Source organism: Hirundo rustica, chromosome 4, assembly GCF_015227805.2.
Source record: "Hirundo rustica isolate bHirRus1 chromosome 4, bHirRus1.pri.v3, whole genome shotgun sequence".
Taxonomy (NCBI): domain Eukaryota; kingdom Metazoa; phylum Chordata; class Aves; order Passeriformes; family Hirundinidae; genus Hirundo; species Hirundo rustica.
This window is the reverse complement of record NC_053453.1, coordinates 75,984,451-76,000,807: the sequence shown is the minus strand read 5'-3', so window position 1 is coordinate 76,000,807 and position 16,357 is coordinate 75,984,451. Positions and strand designations below refer to the sequence as shown.

Genomic DNA, 16,357 nt, shown 5'->3' with positions numbered 1-16,357 from the left:
AAGAGTCTTCTCTGTCCCGTACTCCTTTGACAATGCAAATATGATGTGTAAATACCTGGGATAGGTCTCATACCTTTAACAGAGGTGTCCTGAGGACAAGCAGTCTGTCATTCCATGGCCTTATACAGACAAGATGTGTAGCCTTTGATGGCCTTTCCATGCATAATCTGATGAGCCAGAGTAGCTCAGCTTCAGTAGTCCCCATCTGTGCAGCACTAGCCAACCGTGTATAAATATAGGTCACATGTAGAAGGTCCTATGGAGACACGTACGTTTCTCCACATGTCAAATCCTCTCCATTTTTTTCTTGGATGTTCGTCTCTCCCTTCTTGACACTCACTTGTGATTTTCTTGCATTAATTCTCCTTGCTGACTTCCCATTTTGCTCCTTCAATATGCTGGTGACTTTCCCTCCATCCCTCTCCTCATTTATTTCCAAATGTCTCTTTTGCAGGGGAACTGGAGAAACAGCAGGGGATGAAGACTCTCTCCTTAAGGACCAATGGAGCCCAGATGGAACTGCAGTCTAAGCAAGGATCTCCAACAGGTAAGAGGACAACCAGCACCCAACTTCTCTTGGTCAAGAAGTGCTGCCTTTGCAAATGTGTTCTCACTGATTCTTATGAGAATAACTGCAAAAAGAAGTGTTCACTTTTGTGTCCTTTAGCCTTGGCCAGATAGTGGAAATATAAGAGCATAAACATTTTTCAAATACCCTAGAAAAAACCCTTGAAGTCTCATTACCCACTCTGTAGCTGTAATACCTGGTAAAGAGGTGTTACTGATTGAGCATGGGTAACTTGTGAAGAACCTGGCCCAATTTTCTTCCCTGAACTGGTAAAACCTACCACACTAATCAGCTAACAGGTTGCAATAGGGTCTGTATTGGCCTTGCACCTCCCCCTTTAACTCTCCAGTCCACAGGATGAGGGCCAGCTGTTGACTAGAGGGGCAGACCTCATGAGTGAGATCTTTTGTTTTATTTCACAGGCAAGAAGGATTTGGGGGAGAAGGTCTCGGACAGCACAGTGGAGGTAAGTAGAGTGCAGAGCAGCTGAGGTAAGTAATGCTCTCTCACTTCAGCTCTTCTCACATTCTCTGTTGTTTCTTTTCTCAGGTTTTAATCAATGCCTCCCCAGCCAGACTGACAATTTTACCAATTTCCAGAGATACAATTAAAAGTTACTGCTAGGACGGGTAATACAACTTTCAAATCCAAACTAAACTTCAAAGCATTTTCAATCCGTTTTTATAACTGTAACATCCTTCATGGACCAAGCTCCCAAACGCTGTAGATTAACCCACCCCACTGCTTCTGGGGAGACTGAGAACCCCACTAAGGACTTCCCTGACATGCTAACTCCATGCAGCATCACATGCAAATTCCCCACAGCCCAGCTTCCCTGCACAAACTCTGCAGCTCTGTCTCTCCAGCCCCCTGAGGGGGATTAAGCATGGCCTTTGTACACCAGACTTTCCTGAGAGCTTTATCTTCCTAGGTAGGGAGCTTGGCTGTCCTGTGTACATCTATCTTTGCAGGAATGTCTAGCATCCAATGGGCTGCCTGTTTCTTCACAGACACCCATACTCTCACTGCCTGTGGGGAAACAGGAAAATGCAATCTTCACAACCAAAAATCTTACCAACTACTTCCTACTCTCTCTCTCTTGTCTCGAATATCTCCATTGTCCTGAACCTGCCCTTTTCCAGGGTAGTTCTTTCCCCTCTTGTCAATATATATTTACTTGAAGAATTCAGCTTCTCTGTGGGGAGTAGGTGCTGCTTCTTTTCCCTGGAGAGCACCCCACTTCCCTGCAGATACCCCCTTCGTGGGAAAGGTGCCTCTGCCAGGCAATTTCCTATTCCTGTTAGAAGCGTCTCCCTGTGTAGAACGGCTTCCATGTAACCTAATGTCATTGGCATTTCATAGCCCAGCAATTAGTTTTTCCTGTGGATGTTCCACTACCTGAATAAATATTGACACAGTATTATGTCCTGCTGTGCGGTGAGTCTGAGCAACCTCCACGCCTGGATAAGGACAGACAGCTCATCCTTGTTCCAGCACGGGGAGGGAGCTTGGTCACTTCACAGCTTATCTTTCCCAATTGCTGGTGCTGCTGCTGACTGCCAGACCCTCAGGGCAGCCCCACGGTCCCACCTGTACCCCTGCCTGGCTGGAAGTGCCACGCCAACCTCTGAGCACTTGTTTCCTACCCAGGGCTTGCCACTTCACTGACATTCTGTTTTGAGCCATCAACTTAGCTCTGGTTTGGGGTCTCCATCAGCCCATGCCCTTGCCAGGAGGAACTATAATTTCATGCATCGTTTGGGAAGCATTACTTCCCTGCTGCACTTCTCCTGCTAAGGACCTCCAGTCCAGGCCAGCTCCTCCTTTTCAGACTGGTCTCAGTGAGCTCCCTTATTTGATTCCATTATGAGCATCTCAGTGTGCAAACCCTGATGACCTCCTGCTTCCCTATCTGCTTTCAGCTGACCACGTATTACTCTGCCAGCAGAGGAGCATTTCCATTTCTCTGAGATTATCTAATCTGCTGCCATTTCATCATGAATTTCTTTTATCATTGTATGAGCTAGGTGGGCATTTTTTGTTTCTTTTTTCTTTTTTTGACAATCATTTCCTTTCACTGACAAACCATCAAATGGATCAGAGGGAGCTGCCTTTTGCTAGACTGTGTCAGGTTTCTGCTTTTTCCTTTGTAAGCAGATTAGCCAGTCATGTGGTGTACCTTCCTACGTAGAAAGGCAGGGAGCTGGGAAAGGCTTGAGTTTCTCTGTCGCTCTCTATCTCAGATTCAGCTGCTGTCATTCTGCTAGAACGTACAGCCTCGATTATCTGAAACCTTGCGGTCTGGTCCCCCTCTCCTTTTTGCTGGTGGGGACAAAGGCATGACCTCGAGGTCCGTTCATTCCCATGAGAATTTACGGACACTGCCACTCCTAGAGTCGATTTGTGTTCCCTGTGCTGTTTGGATAATCAAAGTTGTACTGCATTTGGGATCGCAGGCTCTGCTGCCTTTGGCGTGATGGAAAGGACAGGGACGCTTAGGCTAGATGGGCACAGTGGGGCTGTTGAGGGGAACTGTGCAGCCAGGGCCGTACCTATCCCGGTTTTCTGAGGGAGGGAGGGATGAACGCATACGAGGTCGTCTGGTGGCGGGGGTTCAGGGCAGCCAGTAGCAGCAGATGGGAAAAGTCTTGTAACATTTAATGCTTCTCTGGCTGTTTCTAAACTAGGTGTCAATTCACAACAGGCTTCAAACGTACCAGCACAACTCCGCCCTGGGGCCCGAGAGTGGAATGCAGCCCAGCATGCGTCTTAACATGCCAAGGGAGCGGCTGGAGACAGCACTGGTGCCCTCGCACCCCGCCTCGGCGGGGACACTTGTACAGTGCCAGCAGATTGTCAAAGTCATTGTCTTGGACAAGCCGTGCCTCGCTCGGATGGAGCCGGCCCTCAACCAGACTCTGACACGCTACGTCACCTCCGACTCCTGCACCTCCACCCCCTGGCGCGGTGTGGGCAGCGGGCTCCCTGGGACCCCCATTAAGCTGATCCATCAGCCTCCCCTGCCACCTCCACCCCCTCCCTACAACCATCCCCACCAGTATTGCCCCCCCAGCTCGCTGCTTCAGAGGCGCAGGTATTCCAGTGGCTCCCGCAGCCTCGTGTAGCCGCACCACCAGCACCAAACAGCACAGACTCCCCTGCTTCCCTTCCCCACCGCCTCCCAGGGACCCTTTCTGCCTACAGAGATCTAGTTTGTGATTTATTTTTTAGTAAAACAAGAGGAAAAGAAAAAAAAAAAAAGCCAACTGACCTAACTCTTCCCTGTCTCCCCTCAAGATGATGCTATTTGTGAGGAGCCATCTATAGAAACTGCCCACATACATGCTCACACATCCTCACACCCTGCCATCCCAGCTGGCCTCTGTGCTCGTGCTGTCCCCATGTAGCACTTTGCTGCCCTGTTTCTCAGAGGCTTGATGACCTGCTGCTTTCTAGGCACCGTGTCTTCTGTTTCCTACTCCTCGACTTCCTTTCCTGCCTTGCATTTACCTGGCCATAGGTTTCTACCCACCCTGAAACTTCGCCAGCCTCGGAGAGAAACGGACTCGCCCGTGCCAAGGGCCGACCTTGGAGCACTCCTGGGGATGGAGTTCTCCCTGCCACCATCGCTGCCACCTGCTAAGCTGGAGCGAGAACTTGCACCACTCGCCACGCTTCCTCCTCAGTGCTCTCCAAGTATTATCTCCTTGCAGCAGCTGGCTCCAAATGAAGGAGTGTGCCAGTGGAAGAGAGCTTGAGAGGAGGAGAGACTGCTCTGAGCTGCAGTACAACAAAAAGATGGCCTCACTGAACACCAAAACTTTTTCTGTTGTTATGTTGGAGCATTGTACCAGAGACCTCTGCTGAGACCTAGCAGACCTCACCACATGTAAATACACCTGTATGGTAGCGTATGTATGCGCATGCTTATGAAGGAAACACCAAGCAGTTCTGAGGGAGCAGAAGGGAGAGGTTCAGTCCAGGGATCTTCCTGGAATGAATGCGTACTTTTCCAAAGAGATGGCACTGAGAGGTGCCCTGCCACCTCAACACACACACATACACACACACACACACACACACACACACAGGCTTGTCTTCTTTAAAACAGACCCACCTCTGCTTTCCTTCTTCTGCCTGGTTTTGTGTTTCCTGCCCACCTGCATTTTTGTACTCTGAAAGCAAAGCTGAGTGTTATGTTCACCTGGGGTGGGTGTTCCACTCACTTGGAGTCTTCTACCTGCGTTAGAGGGAAGGGGCTTTTTGGAGGCCACTCATGTGAGGTCCCATCTGTATCTCTTGCCTGGCAGTATTCTTACCTCCATCAGCCCTTCTTATAGGAAAGCTGCCCAGATACCGAACTCTAAGGCCTCTTCTCTCTCCCTCTCTCTCCCGGGTTCAAAGTGAGAGGAGGGGCAGATCCCGAGATAGAGATGACAGCTCAGCTCCTCTGCTTTATTGGGGACATTGATGTGAAGGAAGACAGCATTAGAAATGGGCTGTGGATGTATTTTTAGGAAAAAAAATCTCTTTGTGCAGTAGGGAGGGGAAGGTATTAATTAGCTTAAAGGCTTTGGTCTCACTCATTCTATCTCCCTTCGAGGTTTAAGAAGATCAACTGTAGGATTCTAAAATAGGGCAGAATGCCTTTTAGAGTCTTTATTTTTATTTTATTTTATGAAGGAAAGATAGAAATGCTCTTCCTTCCCATGCGAGGCTGAGACATGAGCACTGGGTGCTGATGATGGTATGGTAGGGTGAAGATCAGCAGGAGTTGTTGCCAGTGGTGAGGATGTGCAAGATGTCAGCAAAAGGGGAACAGCGAAGACAGATGCAGAAAACTATTTTTTTACCTTGTGGGGTAAAAGCCACACTGCAGTTTCCTTAGGGATTGTGCCAGTGTGCTGGTCTCTGGGGCCACTGCCAGTGACAAAAGCCAGAGTGCATCAGGGATGCGCTTGGCTCCCCTCAGTGCTCCTTGGATGCTTGCTGGCTGTGCTGGAATGTTTACAGAGAGAGCTCACACGTGTGACCTGGGCAGAAGCCCAGCTGGAGTTAGGGAAACAGACAGGCGCTGGAGTGATGGGTCTCCTGCACTTGGCCAGCCCTCCAGGGCAGGAGCCTGCTCACTTCCAGGTCCTTCTGTCTGAGCCTGACCCATGGACCCAGCTGTGCCAAGAGGTTTTACTTGTTTGCTTAGCTGGGCATCAGGCCACCACTTTTAGCTGCAATAGCAAATGTACTGACTGGGAGCCCACAAGCACAGCCTCAGGGAAAACTGCAGAAGCAGAATACAGAAAGGATTGTAAGAAAACCCTGAACAGAAGCCCAGTCTCCCTCCAGACCAGAGAAGCTTATTCCTAGCAACTGCCCCCCAGTGCAGTTGGGATGCTCCACATCCCGAACTGGAGGCTGGGAGAGGTCCTTACCCTTGGCCAGGGCTTAGCCCCTCACCCCCAGCCAGCTGTGAGGCACAGCTGCTCTGGTCTGCTGCTGACTCCCTCCAGGGTGACACCCTGCTGCCTCACAGCAGCCAGAGCCTCATCTGAGCTGCCCATAGCTTCTAAGAAAGCACGCGTGGCATCTGCCATTGTCTGGTCAATGCAGTGGGTGGGTGGCTGCTGTTGCTTTTGCTCACTGCTGCAGTGGAATGGGTGTCCAGGAGGCACTGGCACTGTCCCCCTTTCCCAGTAGTTATTTAACTGTCTGAGAGGAATGGCAGTACTAGTTCAAGTTTTTATTCCCAGAGTGCAGTGAGCCAATGAAGCTCTGTGTGTGTGTGTTAAAATAAAGAAATTAGACTTTACTTGACATTTAACACGAAGTGACAACAACCAAAAACCTTAAGATACTTGAGGAAATAATTTTTTTAGATAAAATATTTATAACAATGCCTATGAAATTGCTACACAAGATGTTTGCTGCTTTAATAATTGATTGGGTGAGTTACTAGAATCTAAAGAGGAAATAGGGAAACTGCCTTGAGACTCCCTTCTCCATGCTGGATGAAGGGTAGAAGTGAGTGAACTGATGTGCTGAGGTACCTGAGGCAGTGTTCTCTCAGGGCAAGCTGGTTCTCTTTCCCTGACCTTGCAAAGGCTACTGCTGCCCTTGAGCTTTGGACAGAGAAGCAAATGTAGATAACCTTTGCTGTCTTCTAGCCTGCTGGCTACCACATCTTCTGTTGGGTTTAGCTGGAGAGTCACAGAACTACTCTGTTCCACTCTGTTGTCATGGAACAGGTTGGTCAAAGTTTCACTGTGGAGCCGAGCCCTTCGGACTTCACTTCAAAATACAGATTTTTTTTTTTCTTTTTTTTTCTTGGAAGGTTGGTCTTGAAGGATGACAAGCACTTTAAAACATATCTGCACCTTGTCTGATCTATTGTACTGTCTGCTCCCACAGTCCTCCCACACGCCAGTGAGACACACGGACTCAGCGTAGCCGTACAGCTGTGTACGACACAGACAGACACCCCCGCACGCAGACTGACAGGGCGCAGGCCAGAAGGAGCATCTCAGTGACAACCTAATGAAGGACAAAATGTGTACCACAGCCCACCTGGAGGGACCAGCCCAAAGAAAAATCACCAGCTCTTGACAGCAGTGATTCTGATCATGAATCTAGCACAATCTTTCAGGTGGAGGAGTCAGGCGAGGAGCTGCTGCAGAGGTTAGCTCGACCCAAATGAACCAGTGTCTTTTTGCTGCCAAATTCATGCCCTTCTATATTAAAAAGGAGTGGGAGGAGAGAGAAAACAGAAACCTCGTGAAAAGTGTTCTGCAGTGATTGTTGGGTAGTCAGTGGCCAAATGAGAAGGTGGCTTTGCTGAACAGTAGGAGAGACTGAGCTGTGTCACATCAGGCTCTATCCTGATGCTTGCTCATGCTAGTGCAAGCCTAGTGAAATTTATCTGCTCACACCAGTAGCAAAAGGATAGGAAAATGTGACAGGAGAATTGAGCCTTGCAAACAATTTGGGTTTAATGCAATGTTTTCCCGCTGTTGTAGTAATTTTTAATGCCATAGTCTTGGCTGCTGGGTTAGCAACACTTAGCGCTTTCACAAGGCTTTCAAAGCATCCCACTGTTCACATTTTTTTCTTCTTCCTGTAGATGAAAGATGTGGGTATGCTTCACAACCTGAATTTCATCAATACTCATACTGAAAGGTACCACCAGATTTGGAAGCATTTGAGGGCCTCCAAGCTGTACGGGTTTGAGTTTTGTTACATGTATTTCAGAAGGCTCAGCCTGCAACTATGTGCACGTTTCTTAGGTTTCCAAAACCAATCTGAGCCCTAAACCAAGGAGGCTGCTGCTTGGTGGAGTCTCTGCTTTGAAATGCAAGTTGCTGAGCAAGCTCCCCCTGTCTCCCACTCCACCAGCTGCCTCACTGTGCTAAGTGTAGGCTCCAGGGACTGCTGGCAGTGTTTCGTGAGCTAGAGCTGTCCTTGTCCTGCCCTCTCGTTCACAGCCTTGCCTGGGACAGCAGCTTTGAAGTCACCCAGCTCTTCAACACTAGTCACGACCCCATCTGAATGTGTCTTTTTAAAATCTAACAACAGAAGTGTTACCTGTGCGTAGGCTTTTGAAAGCTCCTGTCTGTCTGTACCTGTCTCCTGCTGTAAATATCACCAACAAAGGCTTCCTTTGGGAAAAGTGGTGTGGTCACACCTAGCAAAGAGTCCAAATGGCTAATATTTTGTAACAAAAATAACAGAAATAGATCAGAGGTATTTTATCTGTTCAACCAATAGAGTTTTAGAAATTATATTGAGATAATGTCACTCGTGCTCCAATGTCTTCTTCGCCTCAGCCCCCGCCGCAGCGTCCCTGGGCTCCAGCGGCGTGTGCGGGCGCACGGCCATGCACCAAGGGGGGCTCCCCTGGAGTGCTGAGCATCCTGCGGGCCTGCTGGCCTCGGGGGCAGCCTGCTCTGCCCGCTGCTGCTTTCTTGTGCAAAGCAGCAGGAGATAGCTCAGCGCTCAGGCTCTCTGAGGATCAGATCCAGAGGAAACCAGGAAGCAATAAACTTGTTCAGGAGGTGGCAACCTAATTGTGAAATTCACCCCTGTAGTGAGGCAGAGAGGAAAACGGTGAGGGGGAAGGCAGAGCCCTTCTCTGCCACAGCTCATTGCTGTCCACACTCACTGCTGCCTGTGCGCTGTGGCACGTGTGGCCAAACAGCAACTTGTGCACCAGAGAGCAGCACACACCGTGGGGCCGTGCCCACAGCCCCTGCCAACACACAGGAACACACCTCAGAGAGCGTGTAGGCACCTCTAAGGAATGCGCTGGATAAAACTATGGAGCATAGGCCCCATGTAGTGGCTGAGCAGGGCAGCTGTGCTGGCCGCAGCACCACCATTGCAGCACATCTCACCAGCTACGCACGCTTGGGCTTGGGGAACATTGGGATGGGAGACACGTAAGGAAAATTACATTTCCCATGCAGATCAGATACAAGTGCGTATTTACACAAAGCAAAACCCCAAGGTTAATGAAGCTGACCTTTGAGAGAGAATCAAGCAGGAGCACACAGCTCTCCTCTGCGATGGGTGGGGAAGGCAAGCTACATCTCTGCAGCTGGGTCCAATAAATGCTGGATTCAGATTGCACCTGCTAAAAACCCCCTGTCTGTAGGTTGCAAATTCTTTGCTAGCTTCAAAGAATCCCTTAGATCCCCAGGCCTACCATGAAACACTTGGGAGGACGGAAATCCCTCCCAGACACAGCCAGGATATTTCCCAGGGATTCAGAGGCTTCCATTCATGTTTTTCTGTGCTACAGATATATTATAAATCAGCCCATCCCAAACAGGCATTATCTAAGATGTTTTGAAACAGGAGATTATTAAAGTTCCTGGCTGATGTTCAGATCACACACCTGGCTGTAAAGTAAAGATGAAAGCAATAAAACCAGATTGTCTATATGTGAAATACTCCTCACTTGCTCCAATGTGCAGATACTATTATTAATCTGAAGATGGCAAGTGTCTCTGGGAAGGATACTATGTAGACATATATAGGTGATGCTGGTACAAAGGATTACAACTCAAAAAGCAAATACCATAATTGTCACAGTGCATCTGTACCCTGTTATATCTATACAACATCCATTATGTGCAATAACTGATACATAGCGTGGTTGGAATTGATCAAAATACACCACTCTTTTCCACAGAGAATGTTGAGATGCAATTTTTCTCTGAAACTTTTCAGGTGGACTTTTAATTAAGCACATTCCTCAAATGCTCTGCTCTAAGTGGGCTCTATCCACCCCCGTCAAACATAGTGTAGACTCACCACTGAACTCAGCACCTCACAGCCTGCTGCCTTCCTGCTTTGGAGGTGTTGCCTCTGGGGCCATGCTCCCTCCCAGCTTCTTGTGCCTCTCCTCACTGGCAGAGAATGAGTCCCTCAATTTAGGGTAAGCACCACTTAGCAACAACTAAAACATAATCGACATTATTCTCATACTAAATCCAAAACACAGCACTCTATGAGGCCACATGAACCAGGTCAGAATTATCTTCCCTTTCTAAAAGGAAAGGAAAGAACCTTTCTCCTGGGATCTGACCTCAGCTTTCAGCCACAGCTCACAACTTCTGGCATCCCTAGTGAAAAGGACAACCCACCCAGACGCTCAGGACATGCAGACAGAAAAGAAATGTGCAAGGGAAAAGTCAGAGCCCTATTTAAATAGCTCGTTCAAAGATAAAAACCCCAGCCATCTGTCGACTTGCCCTAGAAGAGGCACGGCTGTAATGATTAGCAGAGGGAAAGGCTGCAGATATGCCAGTGAAAAAAAACCAGCACTTTGCTAACATTTTGCACAGGTCTGCCATGAATGTAGTGGGAAGAAGGAGAAGGAGTTAACAAATACAAAAGAAGAATGATCGTCATATTTCTCCAAAGCAGACATTGCTGGCAGTGTGGGACAGAAGCTTTCCAAGGGCTCCAGGATGCTTTGGGCTGGTGCAATTTGCCACTCGGCATCCCAAGAGTAGATGCTGCCACGGGGGATTGGCAGCGGCCAATCTCAGATCCCAAGGCTCTGCCTGGCAGAGTGGTCCCCACAGCTGGAGGCTCATCCCGGGGTCTACGGCGCTGCCAGGGACGGGGGCAGTACCCTCGGGGCTGGGTGCATGTGATCCCCCCCAGGCCATGGCTGGGATGCTGTCAGAGGGGCTGGGCTGCCACATCTCTCACCGTGGATAGTTCCCATTTAAACAGTGCTGGCTAATACAGACCTGCCCTCCGTTCCCAAAGAAAGAGCCCACTCTTCCTTTTCAGAGCTCAAAACATCTGAAAACCCCTGTAAATCCTGACGGTGGCACCTGCCCAGTGCTTGGATGCGCTCCCTGGTGCCAAGGCAAGTGCCCAGCGGTGGGATGCCCCCTGTGCCCCTGCAGAGCCCCCTGCACGCTGTCCCGCTCCCTGCACAAGTGCCGCTCCCGCAGCCTGCAGCGCTCTGGCTGCCAGCGCCCGAGTACTCGCGGTGACTGGGGCTGCGACAGCTGCTCTGTCACCACCTCCCCCAGGAGCATCAGGCTGAAGTTCCCCTCCCAGAGCTGAAAAGCCGTTTTAAAATCAGAATCTTGGATTATAACTCCTAATCCCTTCATTTGCAGTAAGCGCGGAGAGGGAACAGAGATGTCAGCTCTCTTCCTCTCCCCCCCGCAGGACCAAACGCGCTTCAGAAACACCAAAGCATTTGTGCCACGGGCCGGGCAGGCAGCGACCCGGAGCGGCTGCTCGGCCAGGACACGGCGGCACCGCCAGGCAGGAGGGCAGGGAGAGGCAGACGGGATGTGGTCCCTTCTCCAAGCGGCCGCAGCCATCCCTCCCGTCTCTTGCCCTCTTCCACGCCTAGGAGTCATTTTTAAAGACGTGTCGGTCAGCTCTGGCCTGTGCTGCAGGGGCACGCACAGAAAAGAGGGCGGCTGGTGGATGGGCTCAGCCCCTCGGACAGGAGCAAACTGTGTCCTACAGGCACACGGGCTCCCTGGGGACGGGCAGGGCAGGGAGCCGGCACTGCCTGCGTGCTGAGACAGGGGGCACAGGCACCACCGTGTCCTGCCCTCGTCACCCCAGGGCCAGCCTGGGGGCTGAGGTACCCCCAGGGCCCGTGTAAGGGGCTCTGGAGCCACTGAGCAGACAGCAGGCCACAGTGCTCTTTGGGTTGATGGCAAGGGACGAGTTTACACGATAGAACCTTTTATCTGGAGAGATGTGGAGCAGGTTTTTTTCTGGATCTGGGTCAGCAGCGTCAGCACAAAACTAGCAGGTGCTTTTCTTTATGGGGTCAGTGCAGGGGGATTTGTGTTTTCTTGAACAGCACGATGCAATACAAGCTGGCCAAGAGTCTTCTCCAAGTCACACAGCCTTCAAAGGGAGAAAAACATCCAGCTGTGCCACCATACCTTGCTCTGCCACCAGGCCCTGGGCTTGCAGGAGATGCAGTGATCAGGCAGAAGTGTCCCCCAGCAGTTTACCCGCCCCTGTGTTGTGGCTATGGGACCCTCGGGGGCCAGCCTGCTCCCCATATCATTACACCAGTGATACAGACAAGTCCCCTCCTGGTGAGTTGGTTTTTTCATGCGGAAGCACAAACACCTTGACTGCCCAGCATAAATCCCTCCATGACCACTCTGCACAGGGCTGCAGCTGTGGGGGTGAGGGCTGCTTGTTCCCAGGAGCTGTGGTGGGGACACGTGCCACCCTGTGAGGGCCTGTGGCTGGTCCCTGGGGCTGCAGTGAATGCTGGTGCTGTTTTCTTGGCAGCACAGTGGCATCATGCCAGGCTGTCAGGAGGCATCTCCATCAGCGTCACGGCTGTCAGGTTATCGGTACTGGGAGCACTAACCTCTCCTGAGCATCTCCAGACATGGACACTTCCCGGCTGACAGCACCACGGGGATGATGGACACACTTGTCAGGAGCCCCACACAGCCTGTGGCAGCGCTGCCTCAGCCAGGGCTGCAGCAGCGGTGCCGGGATGCACCCCATCCCTTGCTGTGTTTTATGGGCACACCATGTGACCTCCAGTGCCAGCAGACACCCAGAGCTGAGCACCACGCCTCACGCTCTCAGCTGCTGAGGAAGGCAGGCAGTGCTTGGTGAAAGCTGGCAGCTCTCAGTATGAGCCAAACTGCAGCGGATGTGTCCTGTCAGTGATGCAGACCCCCTCCCCATTTGGCCATCACCACCAAACGCAACCAGGATCCTCCAGTCCCGAGAGAAGCCCCCAGGACAGGCAATGGATAAGAACAAATTGCTCATGCAGGATGACACCAGCTTTGAGGGCACCCTCGACGCACAACACAACTCCTCTCAACACACCATTTAACAGAACCGTGGAGAGACTACAAGCTGCACAGTGGCCGGCCAGCCAAAGCCTTGCAGTGCCACACATCCTGCCATGGGCGTGGCACAGGTGTTTTACAACCAGCCGCCAGCTGTTGGAACACATCTGCTAAAACGGCAGCGGGAAGAGCTCCTCTCTCCCAGGGGAGAGGATCACACCTGGGTCTCCAGGGGAAACAGCTCTTGAGCAGCACCAGAACAATCCTGCCTTTCCCATGGCCCGTGTTACCCCTTGCTGCAGCAGAGGATGGGGACAGTGGCATTTATTTTTTATTTTGCAGGCCTCAGGAAAAAGCGGATTTCAGAGGGATTTGAACACAGGTCCCTAAATAGCTCCTTTGAATTAAGAGGTTTCATAAAGGATTATTTCAAGCAGCTGCCTATGGTGGGAGAGAGGCTGGCAGCTGCTGGGGAGGAGGGAACAGAGCAAAGGCAGGAGGAATGCTGTAGGTGAGCACAGAGGAGCACAACCCCCTTCTGAACCACAGCAGTGAGGAGAGGGCAGCGTTCCACACCCTGGCTAAGTATCCTCTCTTCTGGGCGAGTGAGAAGGAATGAGGAGCAGAGGGGTGGTCAGCAGATGTGGTGCACCCTGGGGACAGGACAAAAGCGCTTCTTACAGTCAGTGACCAGATATGGCTGCTTTGACAGACCCACCCACAATGGAATTTCAGAGGGGTGGGATGAGCTTAAGGGGGTGCATCAACACCCCTGACTTCTCACTAGATGGAAAACCTGTGCGTGGAGGTGGGAAGACTCTTCTAGTGCTAAGGATGGGATGAGTTTGCAATGATGGAGAAGGGGATCGGTCCATCAGACAGAGCTTCACTAAGGGCAAATTCCTACCTGCGAGGTTATGCGTGCCAGACTTCACAGATCCAAATATTCATGGTGGAAATAAAATAGTGCAAAACCAGGAAAGGCCCACAAAGTCTTTCAGAATAGGCACAGCTCTGTGCACAGTGGTGGAATGTGGGTTGAAATGTCTTTCTAGTAATACCAGGAGATAGTATTCCTTGGCACAGCATTTTCTGGTGCAAACAGGAAGAGAAATATCTGGACCTTCATTATAATTTTGATATTGGGATGGAAATTGGTTCTTAGGGACTGAATCCTGTGAAAAGCTGGGGTCCACTGTGGGATCCTGAGCTCCAGCTTTCAGTAGGCAGAAGTGTTGAGCATGCACACAGCGAGTGGCTAAGTCACAGGCATGCAGGAAGGAGTTCTAAGCTGAAAGGAGAGCACATGAGAGAAACAGGGAAGAGAGGTTGATGATAATAGAAAGAGATAGAAGTGAGGAAAGAATAGAAGGGAGAAGACAAAGGAGGGAGAGTTGTAATTTCACAGTAGTGGAACTAAGAAAGCAGGAGAAAGAAAGCTGAGGTAGATAATTTCCACTGGACAAATGATAGCGGGGAAGGACTGAGGCAAGAGAACAAAAAGGAGCAGGGCAGGAGAGAGAGTAAAGGAGAAGGCCACAAGCAGAAAACCGAGCAAATGGTTAAATCTCATCAAATATTGTTATTATGAGCAGCCCCTGCTGCTACACCTGGAATGATGTTCCACAGGCAAGGCCACAGACCAGAGAGATGCTGGAGCTAAAATCCTAGCAAACAGGAATTGAGGTTTTAGAGATTTCCTCAGCAATCAGGGAAAGAACTTTGTTTTCTGGACCCTTCCTTTTCTACTCCCCTGGAGGAACAACCTTTGAACAGCTCTGCCAGCAATCAAGCTTTTTGGCCAAGAGTTAAAAATGTTACCACTGACACTGATTTGTTCTTCCTCAGACCTGAGCTGCCCCAATGAAGTTGGAAGAAACAAAGTCTTCCATGGTTTTACAGCCTCACTCAAAAATTGAGTCCATTGCCCATCACCCACCTATGCCACCCTTAGTCTGCATTTGAGGGGAGGGATGTTATGGGACCTGGACGCACAAGCAAAAGCAGGCCTCTAGTAAGGGCCGTTACTGCAAAGTTCAGAGCTTTAACACATTTTTTGAGCACAGATGTTCCTCTCTGAGGACATACATGTCTATAAAGAGTGGTTTCCTTATTGCCCCGGTTCATAAAAATAGGTGAAATTGGAATAGAAATTTTCAGCTACCGTGGCACAGACAATTAAAGGACAAGGAAAGATGGCATGTCTGTAACTGGCTGAGATTAATAGTGATGAGCTATGATTGCAGCTTTCAGTGTCTGGCTTTTGGCTTTACAAGACCAAGCCTATAAATACAGCACTTCCTCATGTCTATTTAACAGCTGCGATTTTTTTTGACACAAACACTGTAACAATTACAGGTGGGACAGGGTGTGATCTCAGCTCGAGGTGTTGAAGACCACAAAACATGCACTGAATGCCCAGCAGCCATAACTGCTGAGAGTTGTGCTACAAATACAAATTGGTTACACATCTGAAGCAAGACACACAGATGAGTTGTCAGGGGACACACAGCCAAAGGGGTCTGACTTTAGCTTTCACCAGAAAACCTTTCTTCCTTCTGTTACTGATCCACAGGCTGGAAGATTGGCAGGAGCAGGCTGGTCCCATGCTCTGGCAAGTCGTGGGGACAAGCAGCGCAGGGCCAACCTGCAGCATTTTGAGGGTACTCTTGGAGAGCAAGACAATTGTGCAAAGGCTCATCACTCATCCGCCACCTGCAGCAGGACCCCGGGGGGACTGCAGCGTGTCTCTGAGACCAGACTTTGGCAGGAAAGATGGGTGGGACGTACCTTTTCTTGAATGCTCATTTATGAGTTTGTTGATTCTGATGTGAAGCTGGGAGTGTGAGCAGACCTGGCGATGCTGTGCCAGGGCAGGGAGGAGACTAATCAGCACTAAGTCACAGCACGTGTGCTCATCAAACTGTGTACAAGGATATCTCTGGGTGGGGTCACTGGGAGGCTGGCACAACTGGGAGCATCACTGTCACGCCTACCCGTGGTGCTATGATGAGCCACCTCCTTTCACAGAGCTTTACAACCAAGAAATATGCTGCTGTTTCAGGGTGGCTCTGAAACACTTGCCAGCCTCCTCCAAGGTGTTACACTGCTCCAGCACCATCTACAAGAGCTCACAACCCTCTGTGGTTTGTGTGTTGGGAGCTGAGACGTGCCAGAGACAGCAGCTGGCTGAACAGACACTTCCCAAGGGAAGTCAGCACTGGTTCACAGGGTGGGGTTAAGCATGGGGGCTACATCCTGCCAACTGCCTCAGGAATTCTTACCTTTCACCAGCTGGGATTTAGGAGTGGCCACTTCCTGAAAAAGGTATAAACTGAACCATCCATGGGCATCATGCTCCATCTGATTGTTTCCCACCCAGTGTCACAGCCAGGGACAGTGCTTGGCAGGAACCTCGCTGTTTTATCTTGGGTGGACATTTGCACAGTGCTGGAAAATCTCTTTATCACACAGCCTTGCC

General features: G+C 50.3%; 1 protein-coding gene across 5 annotated transcripts in view; it reads left to right on the top strand.

The window, feature by feature from the left end:
* Positions 1-9,756, top strand: part of IQSEC3 (IQ motif and Sec7 domain ArfGEF 3) — a 99,020-nt gene extending 89,264 nt beyond the window's left edge. For 3 of the 5 annotated variants that reach the window (XM_040061909.2, XM_040061913.2, XM_040061910.2), the window contains exons 12-14: positions 455-547; positions 991-1,034; positions 3,256-9,756. In XM_040061909.2, the coding sequence (XP_039917843.1) occupies positions 455-547; positions 991-1,034; positions 3,256-3,693 (575 nt within the window). In that variant the 3' untranslated portion in view covers positions 3,694-9,756. Of the gene's footprint in view, positions 1-454; positions 548-990; positions 1,035-1,117; positions 1,198-3,255 lie in introns of all 5 variants that reach the window. The other 2 variants (XM_040061911.2, XM_040061912.2) reach the window with 2 other exon arrangements.
* The last annotated feature ends 6,601 nt before the right edge of the window (positions 9,757-16,357 follow it).